Below are 25473 nucleotides of genomic sequence, written 5' to 3'. Positions count from 1 at the left end.
TATGGCAAATTTAACCCATTAGCACAAATTTATTACAAAGATTATACGAAAATTATACTCTGAAATTGTTTAAAGTCGGAAAGGTGTGGAAATAGAAAATATACGTTTTTTGTATAGAAATTTTAATGGGTTAAACTGCTATTTGACATTGACTAGATTGACAAAGTGATACTAATCCATATATGCTATCGATCGACGGACAGGGTAACCACAATTTAAACAGATCTTGAACTAAATTGTACTTTGATTTTGCAGCTGGAACCAAGTTTGCATGCATCGAGGTACTTTGCTTTCCACATCACAACACTCAAAAATTCGGAGACTCTCACATGGTATCATCAGATATACATATGTAAAGCTTTAATAGTTCTTACTAGGCCTGGGGCCCTAAACCGTGCCCTATCTGCTCAACAGTTGCTCCACATTCAATGTAATCTCTGGGCCGGGTCTTTGGGTCTCCTGTGTGACATTAGAGCTGTTGCTGCTGCTGTTATTGTTGTTGTTGCTGCTGCTTAGACTGTGAGCATTTAGGCCATTTAAAGTACGCGACGGCGCCGGCGACGTGGGAGCCGAGAGTAAAGGCGGACTGAGCTGGGATGCACCAACCAAGGAGGGCAGCGGTGGAGATTGTGCCTCCAGTGTGGAAGGTGGACTACGATTGAGATTGCTGTCCAGACTGCTGTGATGCTGCGATGAGGCTGGTGATAATGGTATTTCCTCAATCTTCTCCAGATCCTGGGCAATCGAGTTGGAGTTTTGTTTATGCACACGGGTCAAAGTGCCTTTGGGACTCCGCGAGGTGTCATGGAGCATCGGTATGTCCAGCATGGAGTTCTTGCTGGCATTTAATAATGCTGCATAGTTGTTTGCCTGCAATGAGTGTTGATGTTGCTGCTCCACCTTGGATTGCTGATCATCGCGATCCAAGCTAAACTGACGACGCAGCAGACGACTTGAGCCCGGCTTGCTATCGAACTTTGAAGTGCTGCTGGTAACGGAGCATCCTCCACTACCAGGTCCAGCTGCTCCAGCGGCATTCCCACCGTGGGCATTATTATACAAATACTTGCCATCATAGAACTGTGACAGATTGCTCTCGCTTGGACTGAGACACTTGTAGTGATTATACGGTGAGCTGAGATCCATCATTTCCTCGATTTTCTTGTAGAGTCGTGAACTGGATCCGCCCGTGGAACTGGGCAGCCGATTAAAGCTATTCGGATTCAGCAGACTATCCGGCGTCAGCTCCGATAGCTTCCTTGACTGTAGACTCGGGTTGCTTGGTGTTTTGTTGGGAAACTCGGGACATAGCGTCGCATTGGGGCTAATGGTGTTGGTGGAATTCGAGTCTAGCGAATATGAGTTTGGCAAATTGCTCGAGCCCATGTCCACATTGGTGGGTGGTGTTATTTCCACTTTGACCTCCACAGATTCACCTGCCAGCGACGAGCTCTGCGATGACGAAGGATTTGTGCTGGTTCGCGATTTATTCGCTTGTGCTTTTAACCCTATGGAGTTACGGATAAGTGATTCGTCTAGGCTGCATAAGAGATTTAAATTATTTAAAGACTGGGCAATGCAAAATGTTTACTTACCCATGCGACTCCCTTAAGTAATGCGTTTTAAATAAAGAAATATAAACGTTTTATTTAAAAATCTTAATATTTATCGGTATTTAAAAGCGACTCTTTTAAAGTTAGATGAGTTTTATATGGTAATATAAATCAAAATAGTCTACACTGATAAAAAAATGTTCTAAATCAAGATTTTGGTCTCAAAACTAAGAATTTTGGTTTAAAAAATGCGTCGAGAACATATAATTCTTGAATTAAGAAAACACATCTTGATTTTAGGAACATTTCAAATAAGACCAAGTTCTTCTTGAAATTAAAATAAAAAAATTAAAAATGAATTTTAAACATATAATTTTATTTTTATTAATTTTGATTTCTAAAGAGTTTATTCTGTCTTTGTGATATTATAAATGTTATTTTGATTTGTAACGAGTGGGATTCGAACCGGCCGCCTACTGCTTTACAAATGAATCGGTTTCTCCAACCAGAGCGCCACGGACCACCATTAGTTTCATATGAAATACATAGTACATATTTCTGCTTTCCTATCCATTTAAGATTTTTACTCTTGTATTAAGAACTTTGATTTTTTAGATTTATATTCATAAAATTAGTAATACGGTCATAAAATGTTCTTATTTTAAGAACAAAATATTTAAAATCAATGTTTTTAATTTTAGAAGTTGGTCTTTTTTTTCAGTGTACGTAGTGCACAGATGGTCTTACCCAATTGGTGGCGGCACTGGCAACGGTTTGTCAAATCCCTTCTTGCCCAGCAGCCAAAACGTGTTCATCATGCCTTTGCCCTTGATGTCAATAAGTCCGCGAGGCTCAATGAAGTAACCACCACGTGCCTCCAGACGATCGCGCGTCTCTTGCGACATGTGAATGCGCCAGGAAGAGCCTGAAAAATGAACACAAAAAAAAAACAGTGAAGAAAGAAGCATTAAAAGAAAGAAAGATAAGTATATTGTACCCGTTGATTCCATTCTGGAGGCCGTGTTCACTGTATCACCGAAGAGACAGTAGCGTGGCATTGTTAGACCCACCACACCAGCACAACAGGGTCCTGTGTGTAGTCCAATGCGTAGCTGGAGCGGCACTCCAGGCAAATGCTTCACATTAAAGCTGCCGCTTTGATGGAGCAAATCCAGTGCCATAGTTGCAATCTGCTCGGCATGATCGGGTATCTTAACTGGCAGACCGCTAACGACCATATAAGCATCTCCAATAGTCTCCACCTAAATGTAAGAAATTGAGATTACAGCCGCTTTTCATTATTATCAACGAGAATATCGACCTTGTAGACATTATAAGCATTAATGGTGGCATCAAATATCGTATAGAGATCATTGAGCAAGTCCACCACCTGAACGGGACTGCAATGGGCGGCAATTGTTGTAAAACCAACAATGTCGCTAAAGTAGATTGTAACATCGGAGAATTCCTCTGGATCAACGGCCAAACCCATTTTCAGTTTCTCAGCAACGGAGCTACAAATAAATATTCCTAATTTAGATCAGATTAGTTTTAAATTATATATCTATTTGATACCTTGGCAACATTCGAATCAACAGCTGTTCAGTCTTCTTTCTTTCAATGTCCAATTGATCGGTACGCTCGCGGATCAGCTCCTCCAGATTGTTCGAATACTTCTCGAGCATTTGGAACATGGTGTCCACAAAGTTCACTTTACGGCCATGATTAAGCATCTTGAAACGCTCATAAACACTACGAAAATATATGTCAATACCTTGTGCTATAATTTATTTATTAAAAAACACCTTGGGCAGTCAAACTTGCGAAATTGATTATAAAATAAAAAAAAGTTCTAAAATGTAAAAATATCGAATTATTTATTTTAACGACAACTACTATATTAACAACAACAGAAAAGGATATATTAAAGAAAATATAAAAACATTAAAAGTATAAAGTCTTAAATTAACAGCAAAAATTTTAAATTTTGAAATAAATAATTAGAGTGCTTATGACAATTTAGTACCCTAAGATTTTGGCTTTAGAAATTGGATAAACACTATCAAGAATAAAAAAGCTAGCATTAATTTTTTAATTTAAGGTCAAAAAAGGCAGTCGATTTTAGTTGAGATAAGTTAAGTTATAATACTTAAAAATAAATATATATTTTAAAAGTGTGTTTAAAGTCAAATTATATAAGCTGACTAAATAAATTGGGTAATCTACAATATTTACCATAAAATAAAAAAAAAAAAAAAAAAAAACTTTTTGCTGTATGTAGAGTTATTCTTGAACTATTCAAAAATGTATAAAAATAAATAAATTATGAACGGGGAATAAATTTTCAAGTTTCAAACTCTTACGAGTTAAAATCAGGTCGCATTTCTGGCTGTTCGGCCCAACATTGCCGCATAATGTTGATAGCCTCCGGTGGGGCAGCGCCTTTGGACACCGATGGTCTTATCAGAGGCGGTGGCTTCTTGATTTTGGCAATGATATCGTCTGGCGATAGCGAAAGCATGCAATAGGGTTCGCCTCGCACCACGACTTCCTGCATGATGATGCCAAAGGAGTAGACATCACCCAGTTGTGTGCCCAGCTGGACACGTCCATGCTGATTATTATGATGATGCTGCTGTTGATGGGTTTTCATGGTGCGCAGCAGTTCTGGTGCCGTCCATAGCAGCTCCTTGGCATTGCGTGGACCGGGAGTTACGCCCTGCGATTCGTAGAACGAATTCAAGCCATAATCGGTGATCTTGAGCACCCAGCGGGCATCCACAACACAATTCCTGGAGGTTAGGGCGCCATGGACGCGCAGCGGTGAGGTGTGCAAATATCGCATGCCTCGCACAAGATCAGTGAGCAGGCTAAGCCGGAACGACCAGTCCAACTTGATCTCATCCATGATTAACACATCCTGGAGGGAACCACGTGAACAATAGTCAAAGACCATTGCCGTGCGATTCGGATCTGATAGCCAGCCGATTAATGGATTGATATTCTCGTGCCGCAATCCATGTGCCATCACCAGCAGATCCATCGCCTTGGAGCGCAACTCAGCGGAGCCATTTAAATGAATCTCCTTGAGCTGCACCAGGTCGCCATTGTACCGTGCTCTCATGTCCAAATGCGCCGGATTATGACGCGCCAAGCTGCCCGTTGCCGATGAGCCATTTTTGCCATTGAGTGTCGCCGTTGTGGTCGCACCTCCGACTCCGACTCCGGCTCCGATTGCTCCACTGCTATTGCCAGTTGCAGTCGCTCCAGGTATCGCGAATCCCAAGTTCTTCAGGGAGCCAATGGAGCCCTTAAGTAAATCTGGCTTATCCACTTCAGGACCGCCAAACTCCTGTAGCTGTTGCAACCAACAGCAGAGCATGGCCTCAATACCCTCGTCCACCTGTAAAAGCTGTTGTAATCCTGGTCTAGTCCATAAGTTGATCTCTTGGCTTACCCGACGTGAGTCCACGGGAAACACAAAGTCGCTGGGCGATAACACAATCTTGTTGGGTCCTTTCGAGAGTCTTTTGCGTAGAAAGTAGTTTCTGTCGATTAGAAATAAAGAAATGTATCTCAATCATTGCTAGTCTGGCAGATATCCTGCAGATAACAGTAAAATAGTTCAGATAACGTTATCTATTAATATAATGTAATATATCCCTTAGCCGCAACAAGATCTGACAAGTAGAACGGGAGTAATAGCTAACCAAAGTTATTAATAAAGTTATTATTTCAATACAATCACCTAAAAGTATGCAGTAGTTTTTATTAGGTAGTAATTTCTTTAAAGTACTTTTATATGTATTGAAATAAGTAACGGGTATCCTATGGTCGGGATCTCGACTATAGCCTTTCCCACTTGTTTCTATTTCATTAGAACTTTTTCTACTCAAGTGAACAGTTTTATCAGTTCAATTTAACTCTTCACCTTTTCAATTGTTATCCAAACAACTTTGTTTCACTTGTCATCTGATTCAACTCTTGCACCTCGAGCTCTTTTTGCAACAACTTGAGCTTGCAATAACTTTTACCAATTTAAACAAAAGCTTACAACTACTTTGCAGTTAGCTCAATTAACTGTGGCTTGAAATCATGCAGATTCATTGCCAGCTGCACCCATTAGCCTAGTCAGCCTTTGGCTCTTGTGGCTGGACCATAAAAACTTTTTACTGTTCCGTACATACTTACAACTAGTTGGCAATACAACGCACCAGCAGGTGCCTGAATAAAGGGAGTCTGTTGGAGGAGGTGTCTCCCTCATGCCCATCCTACTAACACTTTCATGGAAAACCGCAAATTCATGCAACAATTGTTAAGCCAGAAGTTTGCCACGTGTCCGAGTGAGGTTCAGGTTCAGGTTAAGCGTATAATGCACATTAATGGGCTTTATCTAGACCCAGTCTCAGTCGAAACTCTTTGGGCACACGTGTAACGAACGGCTGTTAAGTAGCTTGACCCAAAAGCCCATCAAAGTAACCATTAAAGTTTTTCTATTTATGACACAGCTTTCGCCTTAACCACAAAAAAAACTTTTACCTGTGAGTTAACCAGGCTGATAATCAACGGGAACATTCAGCATAAAACAGCTGCGCGTGTGCATCCTTTACATATATCCTTTATCGGAAATTTAGTTCAGCAGGTTTAATTGAAGTATAGCTTGAAAGTTATGTACTTGATTTCTTTATATTAACTTTAGTTTCGAATAAGCTACTTAAAAATAATTTATGATTTCATAAGATTTTTATTTCATGCATTTAAGAGTACGCTTTATAGTATTACTGTCTGTGTTTTACTTGAGTACAAATTTCATAACATTAATCTGTTGCATTGCTTTATAAGCAATCCATCAAATTTGTCTATGTTCTACATTCGATTAAATTTCATAAAATTGAAACATAGCTGTAGACTAATTTTTAATTAATTAATTAAACTAATTAATTTTCTACACTATCATATGAAACCTATTTTATAAGTCTATATGTAGAGTATCCAAACTATGTTTCCCATTTTTTGTGTTTGTGCTTTTAGTTTTTATGCGGCGCACGCTAATTAAAACTTCATGAATTGCATTCTGACCGTCGCATTGTGTTACCTCGGGCCTCGAAACGCGTAGGCGAAAAAAAAACAAAGTTTTTAATTGTTGTGGCATAAAGTTGGACATGTAACTAGTTTAAAGCCTGGCATTTAAAACAGAATTTGCAGCTGCAATAAATGAGCTCAGTTTAGGGTGGGAAAGATTGCGGAAGGTTGTGGGGAATGTCAAACTCTCACGGGAAGTGTTGCTGACATGTCAAACAGTAAGTGATTTGTTTAACCACACTTGACATGGTATTGTGTATATCTCTCTCTCTACCCTTTCTTCCTTTCTTTCAGTTTACAAGTGTATGTGTCTGCGGTATATAAATGTCAACTGCCAGACAACATTTTTATTATAGCGCTGTAACTTATGCTACGCTTTGATGAATGTAATTAATTTAATGCTTGTTTTAATGTACGACCATTCTGTGAAGGTGTGTGTATGTGTGAAAAAGTAGGTGTTTGTGTGTATTTCTGTGAACACACTCGTAATTCATCTGTGGTTCCTCTATTGATTTTCTCTAAATGATTTCAACTGCGCCACAAACTATCCAATTTGCAATGTCCATTAAACGATATCTGATAAATTTATACTAATTTGTGTTTTGCTAATTAAAGGAAGCTGATTGCTGATTAGTTAATAGCATGTGCAGGTGATTACATTATAATGCTACGGTTATTAAAATGATTGTTGAGAAATTAATGAAAATAATGAGAAAATTTAATATTATATAATTAAAACACAATTGATTTTAATTTGAATTCAAGCAAATATCTTTGAGCATTCGATGAATATGCATTCTTTAAATCAATATTTCTCTTAATCAGAAAAACAAGCTGAATCGATACAACCCAGTTTGTCTGTCCATCTCAAAGAGACATTTCGCATTTGCATAAATCGCAATTGATTTGAAACTTAATTGTTGAGCACTGACTTCCCTAATTGTAGGTGTGAGCTCCGTTACTTAAATTTAAATTATTTATGTGGCGCTGCCTAATACCACATTTAATATAATTAAGTGCTATCTAATTAGGTTCATAACTAACATTTTGGCTCTAAAGTGTACAAAATTCTGCCAAAAAGTGCTTTAAATGCAAAAACATCAGCCAATTAGCAGCTGAAAAAAGGAGGGAGGAAGCCAAAAAAAGTCCTAATGATGAAAATTTAAATGGAAATTGCCACGAGCAAAATATTTTAGGCGAAAGTCAAATGGGCGTTGCGTGGGCAAAAGATTTTCAACAGCTTGAAAGTCTTTTTGGGCGCGCTAATTGATTATTCCAATCTGAATAAGGAAATTGACATAAAATATTACAAATCTGAGTGCAAATAATAAACACCAGCAAATTGAAAATGCTTTGAAATTCAGCTCAACAATTCTTATTTATTAATTCAGCCTGGAGATGAAAACGATGTTTATCTTCCGCAAAATGGCTTTTCCATTGAAGTTATTAATGAGTTTCTACACTATAAAGTGTGATTCATTACTTCTGTTATGACTACAAGATTTCGGATGGTCGTGTACAATCTGTTGTTTTTTTTTTTGCATTATTTGAAGACTTAATGGAATTTCCATTGAAAACTCAAATGTTCTGCAAATTTTTGCATACTTTTTTTCCAAAAACTTAACGACTTTTCTGTTGAAATTTCTAATGAGTTTCCACACAAAATAATATTTTCTTTCAGAGCTGCGTGTATTTACAGGTCGATTGCTCTTTGTCCAGTTTGTGGACTGCAACAATATTGTTAGCTCTCTGATCTTTCTGATTTTATTATTTTAACTTTTAAGATCTTGTCCTTTAAGTTCACTTACCTTACAGCAACGCCGACCGCAACGCTGGCAGCCACAATTATGAGAAGCAAACCGATGCATATTGCCGCAATTGTCCAACAGATGGCGCCACAATGCCACATTTTGACGCTGCTAACCAAAATCCATTCGTCGTAGCCCGGCTGTATGGAGTGTGTTACATAATTGCCCGGACCATGGACATCCTTTCCATGCTCCAATATCAACAGTGGCCGCCATTTGTATGTAGCCAGTGCAGCATCCACAACAATATCAAGTACCATGAAATCGTATTTGGGTATTGTTGACGTTGTTGCGTTCCCCAACGCAATATCAGAGAGCAGCAAATCGTAGAGTGAGAACAGATTCATAAAGGGTAGCAGCTTGTTGAGACTGGCATTTTGATGTGGTTGAGTTGACGGAGTTGGAAATGGGGTCGCAGCCTCAAGGGGAGCCTCCTCTGCATTCATTGGTGTACGAAAATTTTGCACCATGTTCATGCCAATTCCGGCCGCATTCAAAAAGTGTCGATGCTTATCGCTTAGCAGCGTCAGCACCAACAGATTGCTGGTCACCAGTCCGGACACGGGCAACTGTCGGTTGCTACCATGGCCATTACCAGTACTATTACCACCGCCATAGTCATTGGCATTGCCACTGCGTGCCAAATATTTGTAGAAACGATGCTCGACATTCAATGAGCTGGCCACAATATCGATGAGTACAACTTTTGTGTGCTGCTGTTTGGACCATTCTTTACTTAGCAGCCAATGCAGCGTGCTATCATCATTCAGAGGTGCCGTAATAATAATTGCTAAAGTCAGAAATGGGGAGAAACACAGGGAGAGAGAGAGAGATGGAGAGTTAGAGAGCAAGTGAGATGTGGTTAAAGTACAGTAAGTCACGTAATTGTTTTGATAAATAGCACAAATAAAATTTTAGTTAGTCCCTTTTTTTAACTTATTTTTGTTTTAAAGAGAACAACTCAAAAATATGATTTTTTTTTATTTTTCAAATTATGTGAATATCTTTCTTTGTCAAAACAATTGCTAGACATACTGTAAATGCATTTATTCAACTGCTGTTCTGTTCTCTGCTGAACTGGCCAATTTTATTGACATTTGCTGTACGTTGTACGCAGTACGTACCTCGTCCTGGGTTATCCTGTTCATGCAGGTCACGTACTCTGCCGCCAATTTCAATGCGATAAGGTATATGCAAGTTGGTCGCGATGGCCAATGGTAGGCCCCAATTGTCGTCTGCAAGTAGAGAATCACATATCGGCAGTGAATAAGTGTGGCAAGTGGCAAGTGGAAAGTGTCAACTGTGCAACTGTGCAACAGTGCAACAGTGGGTGGTCAAATCTCTACACAATACGGTTTTACGGCACATGCCGTACCACGTTGTGGTTAATGTCGTTTCCGTTGATTGTCAATTTCGACTCCCAACGCATTTCGACTCTAATATTGAGTGCTACAAAAGATTTTCGTGCTGTTGATTAAGATTCATTCCTGGAAAAAAATTCATTTGCCATGCATTTCTTGGAAATATTTGTGTTGCATACTTTTCAACGCAATCAATAGTACATTGGCTTTAAATTTGTTTCTGTGAAAAGGTAGAAGAGATTTTAAAACCTGCCTATTAAATATCATGTATGTAACTTTATTGTACATTTTTGAAAATATGAGATATTTATTTTGTTTCTTTAATTTTTAAAATATGTATTTTTGCTGCTTAATAGCTTTTAAAAAAAAGCTTAAAGCTAATCAGATTTTCATTCGTTTCCCTTGGCTGTTTTTTCTTCTTCTAAAAATCAAAGTAAAATTGAATTTAAATGTGAATTTCATATATTTGTTGCCAATTCTGGTATAACTGACTAATTAAAATCACATAATCATTAAATTCTATATGCAGTGCACCAAACTACAATCTTAACATGAACTCGTATTTTAACTGAGGTGAACCAATGATCCAAGAGTAGCTTTCTATTTGCAGTAGCAGCTTTTGAATGCATCCTTTTGGATCTGAGGCACACCATCTCCTGGTGGAACTTCCTGCTTTTTAGTTGGAGCTACGAATGGAGCATCCTTACAGAGTTTGGCCATATAGGCGCAATCACGGCGAGCGGCTTCAGGACAGGGACATTTCTCCAAGCTGGCTTTGGCAATGAGTTTATCGAACTGTGCTTGAGACATGGGAGGCTTGGCGACATATTTGTCCTTGGGACAAGCGTAGATTTTCCAATTCGGATGTGGAGTAAGATAGTCGGTGCCTTCTTGCATAAATTGAGCAGCTAATTGAATGCAAATCTCTGGATCATTCACAGCCTTCATTAGTTTCTGTTCGAAGCGTGACTCGTCTTCGGCCTGTGTGCGTTTCATTTCAATAATTTGGGCATCCAAATCATTGCGAATCTTCTGCTGATTACAGAGTATCATTTCTCGTGTAACTTCCGGATGGACAAAACGATTCTCCAGCATCTTGTTCTCCCGCATCTCAGCTTCTTCCCGCATTTGACGTTCGATTTGCTCACAAATCTGTTGCTTGAGGAGACTATAGTAACGTGCCGCTTCCTTGCCCTTAATGCGCGCCTTCTCGGCAATATTGTTCTTGCAACAAACATCAACGTGACAAAGATCATCAATGCGATCATTCATCATCTTCTCAATGCCAAGTTCTAGGCTACGCATGCGACGCACATAGGCGATGTATTCGTGTGTGGCCCGACGCAGTTGCTCCTTGCTCTGCAGGATGCGTTCCTTGGCCTCCGCTTCGAGGCGCTGGGTTTCCCTGATGAATGCCGCATGTTCATCCTTATCAGATTGCCATTGAGCAAGTTCTTGGCACTTGCGTCGTCTGATTTCCTCGAGCAGTTCATTGCGATATTTCTCCTTATCTTTGCTTGCCATTTGATGGTTTTTATCGAACTCTTCGAGACGCAGTTCCTCAATTAATTTATCCACTTTGATTGTGTCTAGTCGCTTCTCTTCGAGCACTTTTTGTCGCTTCTCCTCGTGCTCAGCCAACTGCACTTTGAGTACATTACACACCTGTTCCTGCACCTGTTCACGTTTCTTCATCTCATAGTTATGCAATCGATCATATTCCTTCCAGCGTCGCTCTTCCAGCCTCAACCAATAGTTGTCTCTCTCACATTCACGTCTCTGCTTGCGAAGATTCTCCCTCATCTGCTCTTCGAGACATATTTTGGTATTCTTTTCCTCCTTTTGCCGTATCGCCTCGCGTATTTCATAGCAGTTTTCCATAGCTTGCTGAACTCGCTTTTTGTTTACAAACTCCTTGTGGCGTTTGTCGCTCTGTTCCTTGATCTCTTGCAGTTGCTCCTGACGCTCGCGAATGTCCTCGTCGAGACGATTCCTCACCTTGCTGGCAAACTCCTTCTCAAACACCATTTCCTCCTTCTCCAGCAGTGACTTGACGCGCTTGCTCCGATCATTTAGCTCCTCGGCAGCCGTATCCTGCGCCTTCTTCACTAAGATCCCGATCTGTGTGAACAAACTCTTTCGATCGGTTCGTTGTATGAACTGAAAGTGTTCCGCACCTCTGCCGTTTGACTGCATCTTAAAATGCAAAAATTTAACCAAATATATACTAATATACTATATACTACGAAGAACAATCAGCTAGTCAATTTAAATTCGTTGGTTAATAAGTATTTTTCGAATTGTGTTGAGTTAATACGAAAGCTAACTATATGTAATTGAGATTTGAGTTCTACTAATTTTAGAAGCTCGTATTTCAAATATTTCAAATAAAAAATTTAAAATACACTGTACTCAGAGTAATTCTTTAGGCACGCTGGGAGGCGCCTTATCCGAATTTAATTAAAATTTACATAAAAAGTATTATAAAAATAAAATGAGAAAAAACGTACAATTGCTTAATTTTTGCGAAATTTTTAATTAACTAAGAAGTATCGAATTTAGTTTTTTGGTTAGTATTTTCTGTGACTAACTAAATATAAAATATAATAAAGTTACAGCAAAATAATTTCAATAATTTTCTTTCAGTTCGCTTTTTCCGAAATTAAATATAATCTTCATCTACTTATGTTACTAAGACATTTCAAATAAACTTTCTTCTTTAGCTAAAATATTTTCTGAGATCCGTTCACAGCAAAACAAATTATCGGACGGAAGTCTTAATTAAAAAGTTTAGGGCTTTCTCTGTATAGAATCGTAGAAGATTCTTTAAGATGTATATAGTATGCCAAACTGGAATTGGAATTTCCCAAATCGACTATTCCTACGCAGAGAAGTTTTTAATTGGTATCTACAGTTTCCCCTACATAACGATACAATAAATCGTTTTTATGGTAACCTACCTTTACTTAACCCTTTGCCATTTTGTGCATCATAAAAGTCAATGGAAAGCAAACAAAGAGCGAGTGCCCATATAATCGTTTTCATACTCATACATGCATTGCCATGCATTAATGGCAGATATTTCGGAGCTCGAAAGTGAGGGAGGTGCATAATTTATGGACGTATAAACATTGTGGTAAAAGATGTCAGATGCAGGGAAATAGTGGAAGCAAAAAGTGAATGAGAGACGAGGCTTATTGGGGTATTTTATGGTCATGCATTAATTGGCAATGAACGGGTCGTGAAAGCTAATGAGACATTACGCATACGCGGTGTTGTCAAAAGCGTTTAAGTCAATTGTCGGCAAATTGTATGTGCGCGTGCCAAAAATTGAATTAACTCTGAATGCCAAGCCAAATTTCGTGGGGCAACACTGAGTGTTGCCACCAAAGTGAGACACTGAATTAAATATTTAAAACATTCACACAGCAGAGAGAGCGAGAGAAAGAGAGAGAGACCACCTGTTGTTGTTGTTGTTGTTTGTGTTACGCTTTCTGTTTCTGCTGCTGTCTGTTGACATTGTTTTTCATGCATTCGAGTCCCTGGGGCTATTTCTCTTTAACAAGAGCATTTGGCACTTGTTGTGGCTGTTGCTGCTGCTACTTTTGCTTCTATTGCTACTGTTGCTGTTGCTGCTTCCCTTAACTCAATTAGCAATGCAGCTGACACACTAATTAACTGAGTTGCAAGATGAAAGCTTGTACAACTTTTGGCCAGCTGCTGCACCTCCGTTGAGTATTGCATTGCCACTCACACATGCACCTATACACACACACAAACACACACCCACACACGAACTTTCGTGTTGTCAACTGTTGCCAACTGTCGCGACTCGGCTCTCCACTTTTCCCAGGCGTAATATTGGCAACGAATGTGTTTGCTCAAGTACAAAATTGTGCAATTACGCAACGGTATTGCACCGCGAAGCTGTCAGCAAGCTGCTCCTTCAGTACCTAGTTTGGCAGCTCTCAAGTCTGCATTTTTGCACATGATTTTGGGCTATATTTGTTTTTGTTTCTGTCACCACATTTCGCTGGGAAATGTTTGTGGTATGTGCGTCTGAAGGCAGTTTTACCTCGTTTTCTCACTGTATTTGAACTTGTAAATGTACCTCAATTTAAGACCCAACTGCAGATTGTTGAAGTAGTGTATACTTGTAATATTATTTTAGGGAAAGTATCTGTACTTTAATACTCTCAGCAAATGTGCTTAGTTTTTTTAGTAATGGTAATTAAGAGAGAAAGGTACGTCGTCTAGTCTAGTTCATATTATTTGTCACTAAACAAATAAAACTTATAATTACAAACTTATATTACAAAGAATACTTCAGATAATTTTTGTCAATATTTTCTATATACCCAAAATACCCTTGCTATCGATAGCCAAGCATTGTGAATTTGAAATTTGGCGAATTTGCATATCAATTCAATAAGGTATATTTTGCAAACTGATGCTACACAAACAAATTTCCGTTGTATTTTTTTTACACAGAGCCACTCACACAAAAAAAACATAGTTCTAATGCATTTTTATGCAAATAACATGACACATACGCCACGTGTGACATGTACTGATTGCATTCGAGTCTGTGTGACGTTTTGAGTGGCGTGTCCTGTACACAATGTTGCTACTGTTTGCGCTTTTACTGGGCTTTGCAATACGGCTCTACCAATTTATTTACCAACCTGCCCATTTATTTTTTGGTAACAACAAAAGAGAGAAAAAGGGAAATAAAATTTGTGCTTTTCACTTAAATATTTTTCTGTTTTCTATCATTCGACCAACAGGAAAAATGTTCTCAAAGCATAGCATGTGAATTTTATTTTATTTATGTGGGCGACGTCAGTGGTTATAGATTTTGCAGTTCCCTTTTATTATTTTTGGCTTTCCTTTCACATTTGAATTTATCTACATTTTTGTGTGTTGATGGTAAATAACATAGCTTGGTTTCCCAAAAATGCTGGCTAACTCATACTCAAAATGCCATTTTAATAAAATGTTTGTGCATTTGGTTGCCACACAAACATACACACACTCTTTTTTCACTCTTTCTCACACACACATACACACAGATAGAGTTATGCATTCAACTAACTAACTTATACCAGCTGCTGCTATTTAAATTTTGAGCATCACATGAATATTTAAATGCATAAAATGGAAAAGCACAAATGCAAATACGTGTGAGTTTATGTGTATCTGTGTATGTGTGTGTGCGTGTGTAAGCATATGCTAAGGGCAGACAGCCTGCTTCAAGTATGCGCTTTTTACCTATGTGTGCAGATGGCCACAGAATATTTCTACTCTTAGCCTTGGCAACGATGGAAATGCACAATGCACAAAGCATTTTTAAGTGCCATACATAAGATTCTTATGTTTAGTCTATTATTTTATTAATTATCTTCAAACTATTTAATGTAGCAACAGTGGAATTATACAATTCTGAATTCAGCCAGTTTTAAATGAGATTAAAGTCTAACTACTGATACACCAAATACTCGATTCAAGTTTATGCTACCCATATCAATGTAGACTAGCATCCTCTAATCCTCTAGTGCTCTTATAAACTGCTCTAAAAAACTAAAACTTGTCTAAACTTGCTATGTACGTGGCTTTTGCTTTTACACAGGTTGTATTAAGCTGTCATTAAAAATGCTTTAAGCTGAACCGAAAATAGGATCCCAAAAGTCGAGCAAGTCGCATTAATATGATCATGAGCAAAAGTTAAATTTCAGAACTTAAATATTTATGCACACATACTGAAAGCTGGTTCAGGGAGACATTAAAATAAAGTTATAATTCACTTAACGTTCCAGCTGGCAACAGCGCTGAAAGATATCAGGAATAATGATGTAAAAACAGTTAGCATTTAGTATAAAGTATGCTTAACGAAGGGATACCCTCCAGTTGGGGCGCATACTTAGTTTTTTTTTTTTTTTATAAATTTGTAGAATACTTTAGTATACATCTGGTTTAAAGGTATGTAAGTCAGACATAGAGTATGAAATATTAAATATATACAGATAAATAGTTTCATTGCATAATAAATTGATACTTTGCAGACAAAAAATATGTGATGACTGTAGAAAATCAAATTTGTGCCAAATATTTTATTTAATGTAATGTAGTAAGCATTACATTAATATGAAATATTAAGTATACGCATATAAATAGAACACCCCCTGGTATTTGTCAGCGTAGGGTATAAAGTGGTGCACATTGACTTAACTTGATGGCACCCTGAGCTTATCAATGCCCGACACGCCTCATAGTAACTGTTTGTTAATTACGTAAGTGATTATTAAGTTAATTATATTATTCAGTTGGATGTGTGCGACAGAGAACTCGTTTCGTACTTTTCAGCTGAAAAATGTAAATTTTATGAAAATACAGTTGTTTGCTTTGTACAACGTTCGCTTTATGCGAAACTTTTCGCAGTCTATTGAAATGCAATTAAAGTTTCAAATTGCATCTGTCGCCATATTCTTGCAAATTTACATAATACATGAGATATAATCTTAGTGCGAAACTTTTGCGTTCAAAAAGTAGTTCAAATTGATTGAGTCTTTGTCAACAGTTGTTGTTCTTCTTGATGTTGTTTTGGAATTTCGTATACTTTGTATTCTACTTATAGCCCGGGGTGGACAATTGCCAATAGTATAACGATGAAGACAAAGATACGAGTATCTCTGCAATATTTCATTGACTCGTACTCTGTCCTTTTGTTGAGACTCTTTTCTGAATTGATGGTCTGGCAATTGAATGCGATTTAAGCCAAAGTGAAATTCAAAGCACTGAACTGATGCAATCAATTTTGGCATATGGCTTCGAAGGGTCCAAGACACATAGCCACCTTTTATGGTCTCAAGTCCATTAGCTGTCACTTAGCGTAAAACAAATCATAAATAAAATGTGCCTCGGACATGACAACCAATTGACTATGCCAGGCGAAAGATCCAGCTAATTATGTTGTCATAAAAAGCAGCTCAAAACAAGTGAGAAAGGGCATCGCAGATGAATATATACCCTGTAAATGTGGCCAAAAAAAACTGAATAATAGGTATGTCTCCAAAATATCAGAGGTTTGCATTTTAAACAAAAATAATTTAAAGTTACAATTGACTAGACGGTTTATATAATTTAATATACCCTTCTAACGTTTGTGAGTAATGTGTGCAGGGTATAATAATATGGCTAAGTCAAATGAAGTATCGTGTCCGAGCAGTTCTGAGCCTGGCACATAACGTTAATTGTTAAACACTCGAGATTAATGCCAGTGCCTGCGAGAAATCTATGACTTGAGTCGACTTGAGTTGAGAGACAGATACAAAGCGAGAGGGAACGAGAACTCCTCTAATCTATATGCGTACAAAATAGGAGCTTGTTCATCTCGGTGTCTGGTCAGCAACCGTGTTTATGGGCTATTTATGGACCGAGTTGTTGCCCCATCGTTCATAAAAATGTTTGACCGAAATGCGCACGCACATCGCAACAGGAATTACTTTAACATTTATATCTCCTCTTCCCCACTTTTCTGTAAGAGAGTGTGAGTGCGCATAAATCAGAGAAAGTGAGTGTGGCCTCCGTTCATCCAACTAAGCGGTCATCAGGGTCTGTTCTCCTGCTTTTTTCTTTTGCTACTGTCCAGTTTTGTGCGCCTGCCTTTTGGTAATCTCAACTGGCTCACGTACCAAGAGCTGAGAGGTTGGTTTAAGAAATTTATGATGTGGTATACACAAAAAAAAAATGAAATTAAAGCATAACAAACACAGCAAAAACGCAATTTTCTTTGTCAGCAATTAGTTTTTCTATTTCCTACAACAAATAGAAACAAATCAAGAGAAAAATAAATAATTATTTAATTGAATTTGAGACATGTTTTATAAACTACTTTAAGGACTCCGGTTCTGCTAAAGTTTTTACTAAATTCTGTAAACATATTCCCAAACTATGTATTTCAAGTTTATAAATATATATTCTTTAGGTTCGTCTTTATTAAGTAGTCATGTAAAGTACATCGAAAAATCTACAATATCATTTTCGCGAAAGCAATTTAAATTTGATTTTACATCAATTGAATTCATCATTCACTTTTTCTGCATCCCATATTTTCCACTTGAGGCTTTTTCAAAAACTTCAAACTGTCATAACATTGTTAAATCGTAACCAAATTCATTTCAGAATGTCAATTAGATTATTGTTATTGCTTGCACTATAATTTGATTGGAAAATACAATTTTTTCCCATCACTCTCCATTTCTTCCATATTTCCCTTTGGCACTTTTTAAATAAAAAGTATTTTTTGGAAAGCTCGATTTACGTTACTCGATGTACTATTTTTCGACTGACCGACAACTCGATTTGAAACTCGATTCACAGTTTGGATCTACATCACTATTATAAAGCAAATATTTGTTTGACCAGTAACAAAAGTTTAAAGGGTTCTATCGAATATTTCATAGGTTATATTATCTTAAGATCATTTCCTTTTAAAAGTTTTTAAAGTTTGGTCTTCATGGCTTTGTCTTTAAAACTATTAATGAAAGTCATCTTCGATATTTAAATTCGATTTTTTGTGAGACAAGCAATTCTTTTATATATACCAAATATTCTTACTTTCCCTTTATTTATTTTGGGGAGTATGCTTTGACTTGGCTGACTGATTTTATTAGCTGGCAATGCCAGTTATCCAGTTGCTTCTTTTCTCCACGTGCTACACACAGCTGCTACCCTGCCACCTGCTCTCCATATAGTTATGACGTCTGGAATTGGGTTTTGCTATCGCTCGCCTGTTTGGCTAGCAAATTTACATTTTTTCCTGGCATTTTTGCTTTTGTTCGTTGGTTTTTGCACCATTTTTGGCTTTGTTTGTGGCACTTGGCCCATCTATAAGTGTGTATATGTGTGTATATATATACTTTATTTTATAACTTTGTTTTTATAGAATTTTTCAACTGATGTCACATAATTTACGGTTTTTGTTGGGGTCAACAAACTGGAGAGCGACCAGAAATAGCAAATACTTAAGATTATACGACAGCTTAAGCAACTAGTTTACTGCAAGCACATATGTATTTAATATGAACTATGTAAACAGATATGCGATGCTCCTCCCAATATATCTGTTTTTCTCTGTCTCTCTCTCTCTCACTTTCAGTCACAGCTTTTTGTTTGAGTTTGATCAACGCTGTAGCGCCTGTTTGTATGCAATAAACATTGTATTTGATGAGCTGCGTCGTTCGCTCGACTGCTGGCTAATTAATTAATAAAACTGCAATGGCTGGGTCCCTTTTCGATATCTCTTCATTTTGCTTGCCTGTCACATGTTTATCCTGCTGTTTAATCTTTAATTGATGGGGGCGTGACAGCAGCAGCTGCTTTAAATTAATTAAACATCGCTGATACGTAGAGAACCTTTGGCATTATCTGCTGGCGTTTGCTGGTCATGTGATTAGCTCTTGCCACCTAATTAAATCTCAGATGCAGCGGCGCAACAATCTAATGGCCGTGCGTGTGGCTTGCACTGTTGTCAACATTTGCGCAAATACGTGGACATATACACCCACACATATATTTGAGATTCACGGTCGACTGGGGCTCAACGTTAATCATAATAATGTCACCGCTAATTGCATTGCGTATACGCAAACGTGTACTGTTACTTGACTACAACTGTTGTCTGTTTGGTTGACTGTCTGGCTGACTAACTACGTTATCCCAGCACAGCTTGTTTGCTATCTTAATATCCGGACCATAATTTGGCATTAGGTGGGCGATGCTGGCACAACGCGTCCCTAAGGGACCCCAAACCCTCTCTGACCCTATCCTATAGACTCCATGACTGCATGGGTGTATTTAACATTATCTAGCTTTGTCTGGCAACTTGTAGGAATAAAAACTAATTTAAGCTGCTTGCAACTAAAGTCCATGAATGCGGATATTACTGGAGATAAAAGGTATATGTATTTAAGATTCATTTTTGCGACGTTGTAATTGAATAAATTGTCAAAACGCCACAATTTCACAAAAATATGTAAATCAGTTTTGAAATTTATTTAATTATAAAATGAAAGTAAAAAGAAGCCAAATTTTTAAGTAAACAATATGTTATATTTCGTTCAAGATTTTTACTTGGCTAGATTTTTGCACTCAAGAAGTTTGTTAACATTAAATTTTCGTTGGTTGTTAATTTTCAATTTCAATTTGCATTTGCCTAGTGGTTGATTACAGCCGTCATTAATGTTTGACAGTTTGGTGAGAAAGTAAAATAAATGTAATGCAAATTAATGCAGACAGTATTGACAGCATTGTGACTGCAAATCGTTAAGACTTATCACGTATTAAATCGGGGGGGAAAAATAAGCGAAAAACTTACCGCCAACATAGATGTCAACCTGCGTCCAATTCAACTTGCTGGAAATACTTCGCACGGCCAAGGAAATTGCCTCGAAAGATGGCAGAAAATTGCTCGAGATCTGTAAAATAAGATTTGGAAATGTTAAAAAAGACAGTAAACGAGAAACGGCTCAAAGTTACCTCAGACCAACTTAAATTACTTATATAAACGATATTTAGAGAGGCCCTATAGAAGTGCTAGCTGACATTGTAAGCTATTTAATTTTTTGCTCTTTTTTCTTTGTTGCCTCGTCTAAAATTGGTTTGAATTAAGTTTCGTTTTACCTTTTGTCTGATTAAAAGTGTGGAAAGGTAAAGTTAAATAATGAAAGTCTGTTTGCTAAAGTTAAACAAATTAAATGCTTAAGCACAAGAAAAGAGCAGGGTAAATGTTTATAATAAAAAAGTAAATTATAATTTTATAAAAATATAGTTAGTATTTATACGTATATTAACAGAAAATGTTTGGCATTGTCTAAATTCCAACTTCAAATCATTAAAAGAAATAAGCCAAGCATTCTTCTTGTGTTCTTAAGCTAAGTCTTACAGTTAAATTCTGACTAAAAAATATGTCTTAATAATAATAATTATATAAAATAATACTTAAATCTTAGTTATTGATATAATTATTTTTGTATTCTCTAAATAGAAGGCACTTTATTTTAATTCAATTGTTTTTTAATAATGGATGTTTCTCCAAAATGAGTATAGGATTAATAATATACGCATTGATATTTCGTTGTAAAATATATTTATTATTTATAGAGAAAAATGTGCCGAAATTCCCATGTTTTTGACCTCATAAACCATAATAATTTTCATTCTGTCTGCACAAAAATTAGCTTTAATATGAAACAAATTGTATTGGTCCTGAGTTATTTACGAGACTGTCAGTCGATCAAATCGACCACATTACTTCTCTGGACAATTCAATCAGGTTTAATCAAGGCATTAGACTCGATGTGAATTATGTTATGTGGTTGTTTGTATGAATGTGAAACTCAGGGCGTATACGTAACGCACAACGTACAACGCACAACAAAGTTCAATCAATAATCAAGCCCCATACTCAAAATATTATCGTGCTCGGGCATAAAAAGGTCCCTGTCCGTTGCCATTGAATAAGAGAAAAAAAATATTCGATATTGTATTGGCATTGATGAGGGCTAGTTGAGTTTGGTTTGAGTTTGGGGCCGCAAGTCAAGGGCCAGCACGTAGTTTAAAGTTATTTGGTACCTTTTTGACCTTTTTTTTTTTTTTTTCCATTTTTTACTTATTGTTGTTGACTGTTTCTCACATTTTGTTTGGACTCATTTGTTGGCTTGATTTGAGTTTGCGCTCTGGACAGCTGGGTTGTCTAGCTGACTGGGCCGCCTTCGCTTTTGCCATCCTGCTGCTGCTTGCTTCATTATTTTGGCAGACGAAATAAATTGAAAAACGTTTGAAATACGTTTAGGCAGCTCGGGCACATACAATTTTCTACAAAATTGAATTTTAAACTCAGCAACAGGAACAACGGAAGCAATCAGCTTGACTTCCATTTAGGTGGGTGGCATGTCTGATGTGATTAGGCAATGATTTGCCTTTTTGTATTCTTCGTTTTTATTTTTTATTATATATATATATATATTTTTTTTTTATAAAATTTGACACATAAATAATGCACAATGACTATTACTTTGCGTTGTAGGGTAACAGTGCGTATACATAATAATGGTTAATACAAAATAATGTCCTTGATTTGTGACGCTGTTAAGACTCAAATAATTGCTGGTATTACTTTTTAATTGTTAAACACTTTTAAACCATTATTATTATTTTATGGTAATTGATGGTGCAACTTAAAATTGATCGAAAAAATATCCAAACATTTTAAATTATTTTACTTTGCCGTTAGAAGTTTTTGTCTTTGACCAACTATTGCACTGCTCAATTTACACTCAGTAAAAAGGCAACTCACTCATCGATAAGCCAACTCAATGTGCAACACGAGCAACTTGCACATTTTCCTAAAATACAACGTGAAAAACAAAAAGAAAAAAACCATTAGAAATTGTTGAAACAAGTGCAACACTTCACATCAAAGTGCATTTTGGATGTCTATTGACACAACGTGACCAGCCATGGTTGTTGAAGCATTTACTTACCCAGTTTTTGAGAGCAGCTACTAAGTGCACTTGAGCCCTAGGATTCCCGGAGATATCTCTTAGTTTTATTTTCCCTCGCTTGCTATTGCACTGGCACTTTATTTTATTGTTGAACAGATTGTTAAACATTCAATCAATTTAATTAATTGCCACACAAATGCCAAGCCAAATGAGAATGAAATCGAGTCGTTATTTTTTGCTCTTGTTGTTCGCATGCAGGAAATGAGTTTCCGTTGTCATCGCTTCCATACCTTTCTTTTGCCACAGGTGAATTGTTCCACAAGACGGCGCTAAGCAGCTAAAATCCCATGTAAAGAGCCAAGAAGCGTGCCGTAGAATCAACATTAATCACAGCTCAGCAAATATTTGACATTTGTATGCTCCTTAAGATTCTCAAGTCTCTCCTTGCCCACGGCTTATCCCTATATTTCAGCAGCTCCACATATTACCGTCCTTCTCCACTCATCCTCTCTCTCTCTCTCTCTCTCTTTATTTCTGACATATTTTAACGGTAGACATCTTTTGCATATTATTGACATGTTAATAATTTAGTTTAAACGCGTACGCATATTTATAAGAATTAAAGCTCTTTATTATATCTCGATACTCTTGGCGATGAAATTCTAATTTTTTATTTAACACATTGAGGGATGTTTGCTAATCTTCTTGAGATAAATAATATATTGAGCGGGATGGCAAGCTAAGTAACATAGATACATATAAGCTATTATCATAGAAATTATTTGAATTATTATCTTAATTGCAAATCTATACATTAGATTATTTGTTAAAAATACATTGATAAAAGCTTAATATATTATATATAAATATTGCACTTGCATAACTTATTATGTTGGGATTTTTCCCCGTCAATAAAACTTTGAAAATGTTAAATGAATGCCATTGTGCATTGGATAAAATGGTTATGTTAAAACTTTTACGAAATATTTGTTGCTGTTGTTTTCATTGGTCTTTGTCATCTTCAATAAGCAGCTGCTGCCGTTTTCAGATAAAAATTAATGTGTGCACACTTTTTATATCCAGTCATTATTATCAATATACAATAAATGACAAAGTTGTCCCGGCCACTTAATGTGCTGTTATTTAACTGAAAATAAATGGTCAAAACATGCGTCTGTAGCAACAGCAGCACTGAGCATGAAAAAAAATAATATTGTGGAGCTCTGGCCTACTTTTGGTCATCTCTTTTGACTCTCGTTCTTTTCGATTTGATGAAGCAGAAATGCAAAATAAGAGAAATAACTGTTTTTATTGTGTGGCAAAGTGGCAACAAACATTGAGGTGCTATAAGGTTTCACATCAGCCAAATGGCAATCAGATAGAATCACACACAGCACACACACACACACACACAGACTGACACTGTGCACGTGTTGTTGTTTCCAAATTGTTTTCACTTTCGTTTAAGCACATGGCAAATTTGTGTGTGTTTCCGCTTTGAATTACGAAATGTTTGTTTGATGTCTTTCAATGCATGGAAAATTGGTTTTTAATGTCAAAACACTATTTTTCCTTTCTATTTTCCTAAGCACTCACAAATCATTTCTATCATCAGCATCTGTTCACCATTACTTTCTTCTACGTTGAAATATATTTGATTATAACATGTCGAGTTCTTGTAATCTATAGTTTAACATAGGTATTATGCTCTCTCACTAAGCTGAAGTAAATTGTGTGATTTGTTTACTTTGTGTTTGGCATTGTGTATTGGGTGTCCATTGTGTTTATTCTGGCGTTAAGCCCGATATTGACTGAAGTTGATCTATTGACAAGCCAAAATATATAACTCTGGCATCTATAGTTTGCTGAAACAATATTTTTTTAAGCAATTATATAAGCTATATGTAGACATTATTTAAATATTTGTCATCCATACATTTATTTTCTTTTGTTAAGAAGTTGCCACTTAATATACAGTTCAGAAATCTCAAGTTAGTTTATTAACATATATTTTTGTCTTTATTGAATTTTGGATAGAAAATATAATTTTTGTATATATGTGTAACGAGCAAAATGTTTAACTAACTGTTAACAATACACAAGATTTTTATGCAGTCAATTTTGAAAGCTTTTCATTATAACAGAGCCTTGCCCAATTACGTTCTACACAATTGTTGTTCCCTAATGATGCTTTCGTTTCATTTTTGCGGCACTTTGTAAATAATTGAGTGACACATAAGTGACCTGACATTTGCGTACCTTTTTTTATGATTTGGCATGAGAAAGGACCAAAAAGGGTTCATATAATAAGCATAAATGTAAGTGTCATTGAATTTATGTGGATGATTTTTTATGCAAAAATCTTAATACAGTGCATTTCCAGTTAATAATGCAAATATACTTTAAAATTTAACTTTGACAAGTACAAACAAGAACCGCAAAAAAGAGCTATAAATGCAAACTTTAAATTATTTTTGATTCTTATTGTTTTCACTTTTTTCAATGAAAATAATAGACAAGAAGTTTATTTTAGTTATATTTTAAGAGTTACAAACAAAATTTATGTCGTTACTTTTTGTAATAAATTTTGGTATTCTTAGTATACATTGGTATTTTAGTTGCGAATATAAATACTACTGCAACAGAAAAAAATTAAATTTGAACAAAAATAGTATGATCCCCTATATTCGTCCTTTTGACAATTATACGACATAAACTTGAAAACTTTGTTATTGTCTAAGGATTGGGTCGCAGTTGTCATTCTCACTAATTGCCATTTAGGACAGCTTGACATTTGGCCACGACCACACGCAGCTGTCAACAGGCTGAGCTTAAAAGTCAAGCACAAAGCATAAGAAGAAGACTAAGAAGGTTGGATGAAGGATGCCGCTGCCAACTTCTGGTATTGGCTTACGATATCAAAAGAAGCGCTGGAAAATTCTCAAGGCGAAGTTATGTAAGTTGCAAGCTTACTCGGGGTAATTGTTTGATAATAAGAATATGATGCTCTGCTTAAGGAAGAGCGAGGTTCATTTCAATTTTGAGATAAAAAATGAAATGAAAACGTAAATTATCAACTGGTTTTCTAACAGACTCTTGATTTACCACATTTAATTGTCTAACTGTTCGTTTGCCACAAGTTTGCCACAAAAAGAGATGCGTGGTT

The 25473-nt window shown here is 36.6% G+C and overlaps 2 protein-coding genes across 2 annotated transcripts in view; both read right to left on the bottom strand.

The window, feature by feature from the left end:
• Nucleotides 1-28: 28 nt before the first annotated feature.
• Nucleotides 29-25473, bottom strand: part of LOC117792456 — a 39067-nt gene continuing 13622 nt past the window's right edge. The window contains exons 4-14 of the mRNA XM_034632611.1: nucleotides 20180-20279; nucleotides 9568-9678; nucleotides 8444-9233; nucleotides 5011-5101; nucleotides 3917-4956; nucleotides 3129-3305; nucleotides 2875-3067; nucleotides 2551-2815; nucleotides 2301-2478; nucleotides 1596-1607; nucleotides 29-1540 (exon numbers count right to left, since the gene is read on the bottom strand). Of these exons, the coding sequence (XP_034488502.1) occupies nucleotides 400-1540; nucleotides 1596-1607; nucleotides 2301-2478; nucleotides 2551-2815; nucleotides 2875-3067; nucleotides 3129-3305; nucleotides 3917-4956; nucleotides 5011-5101; nucleotides 8444-9233; nucleotides 9568-9678; nucleotides 20180-20279 (4098 nt within the window). The 3' untranslated portion in view covers nucleotides 29-399. The remainder of the gene's footprint in view (nucleotides 1541-1595; nucleotides 1608-2300; nucleotides 2479-2550; nucleotides 2816-2874; nucleotides 3068-3128; nucleotides 3306-3916; nucleotides 4957-5010; nucleotides 5102-8443; nucleotides 9234-9567; nucleotides 9679-20179; nucleotides 20280-25473) is intronic.
• Nucleotides 10249-12073, bottom strand: LOC117792446 (trichohyalin). Its single transcript, XM_034632601.1, has one exon. The coding sequence runs from the start codon at nucleotides 11998-12000 to the stop codon at nucleotides 10405-10407; it is 1596 nt and encodes a 531-aa protein (XP_034488492.1). The 5' UTR covers nucleotides 12001-12073; the 3' UTR covers nucleotides 10249-10404.

This window comes from Drosophila innubila (genome assembly GCF_004354385.1).
Source record: "Drosophila innubila isolate TH190305 chromosome 3R unlocalized genomic scaffold, UK_Dinn_1.0 2_E_3R, whole genome shotgun sequence".
Classification (NCBI taxonomy): Eukaryota; Metazoa; Arthropoda; class Insecta; order Diptera; family Drosophilidae; genus Drosophila; species Drosophila innubila.
The sequence above is the reverse complement of the archived record's forward strand: the minus strand, read 5'-3'. Positions and strand labels throughout refer to the sequence as shown.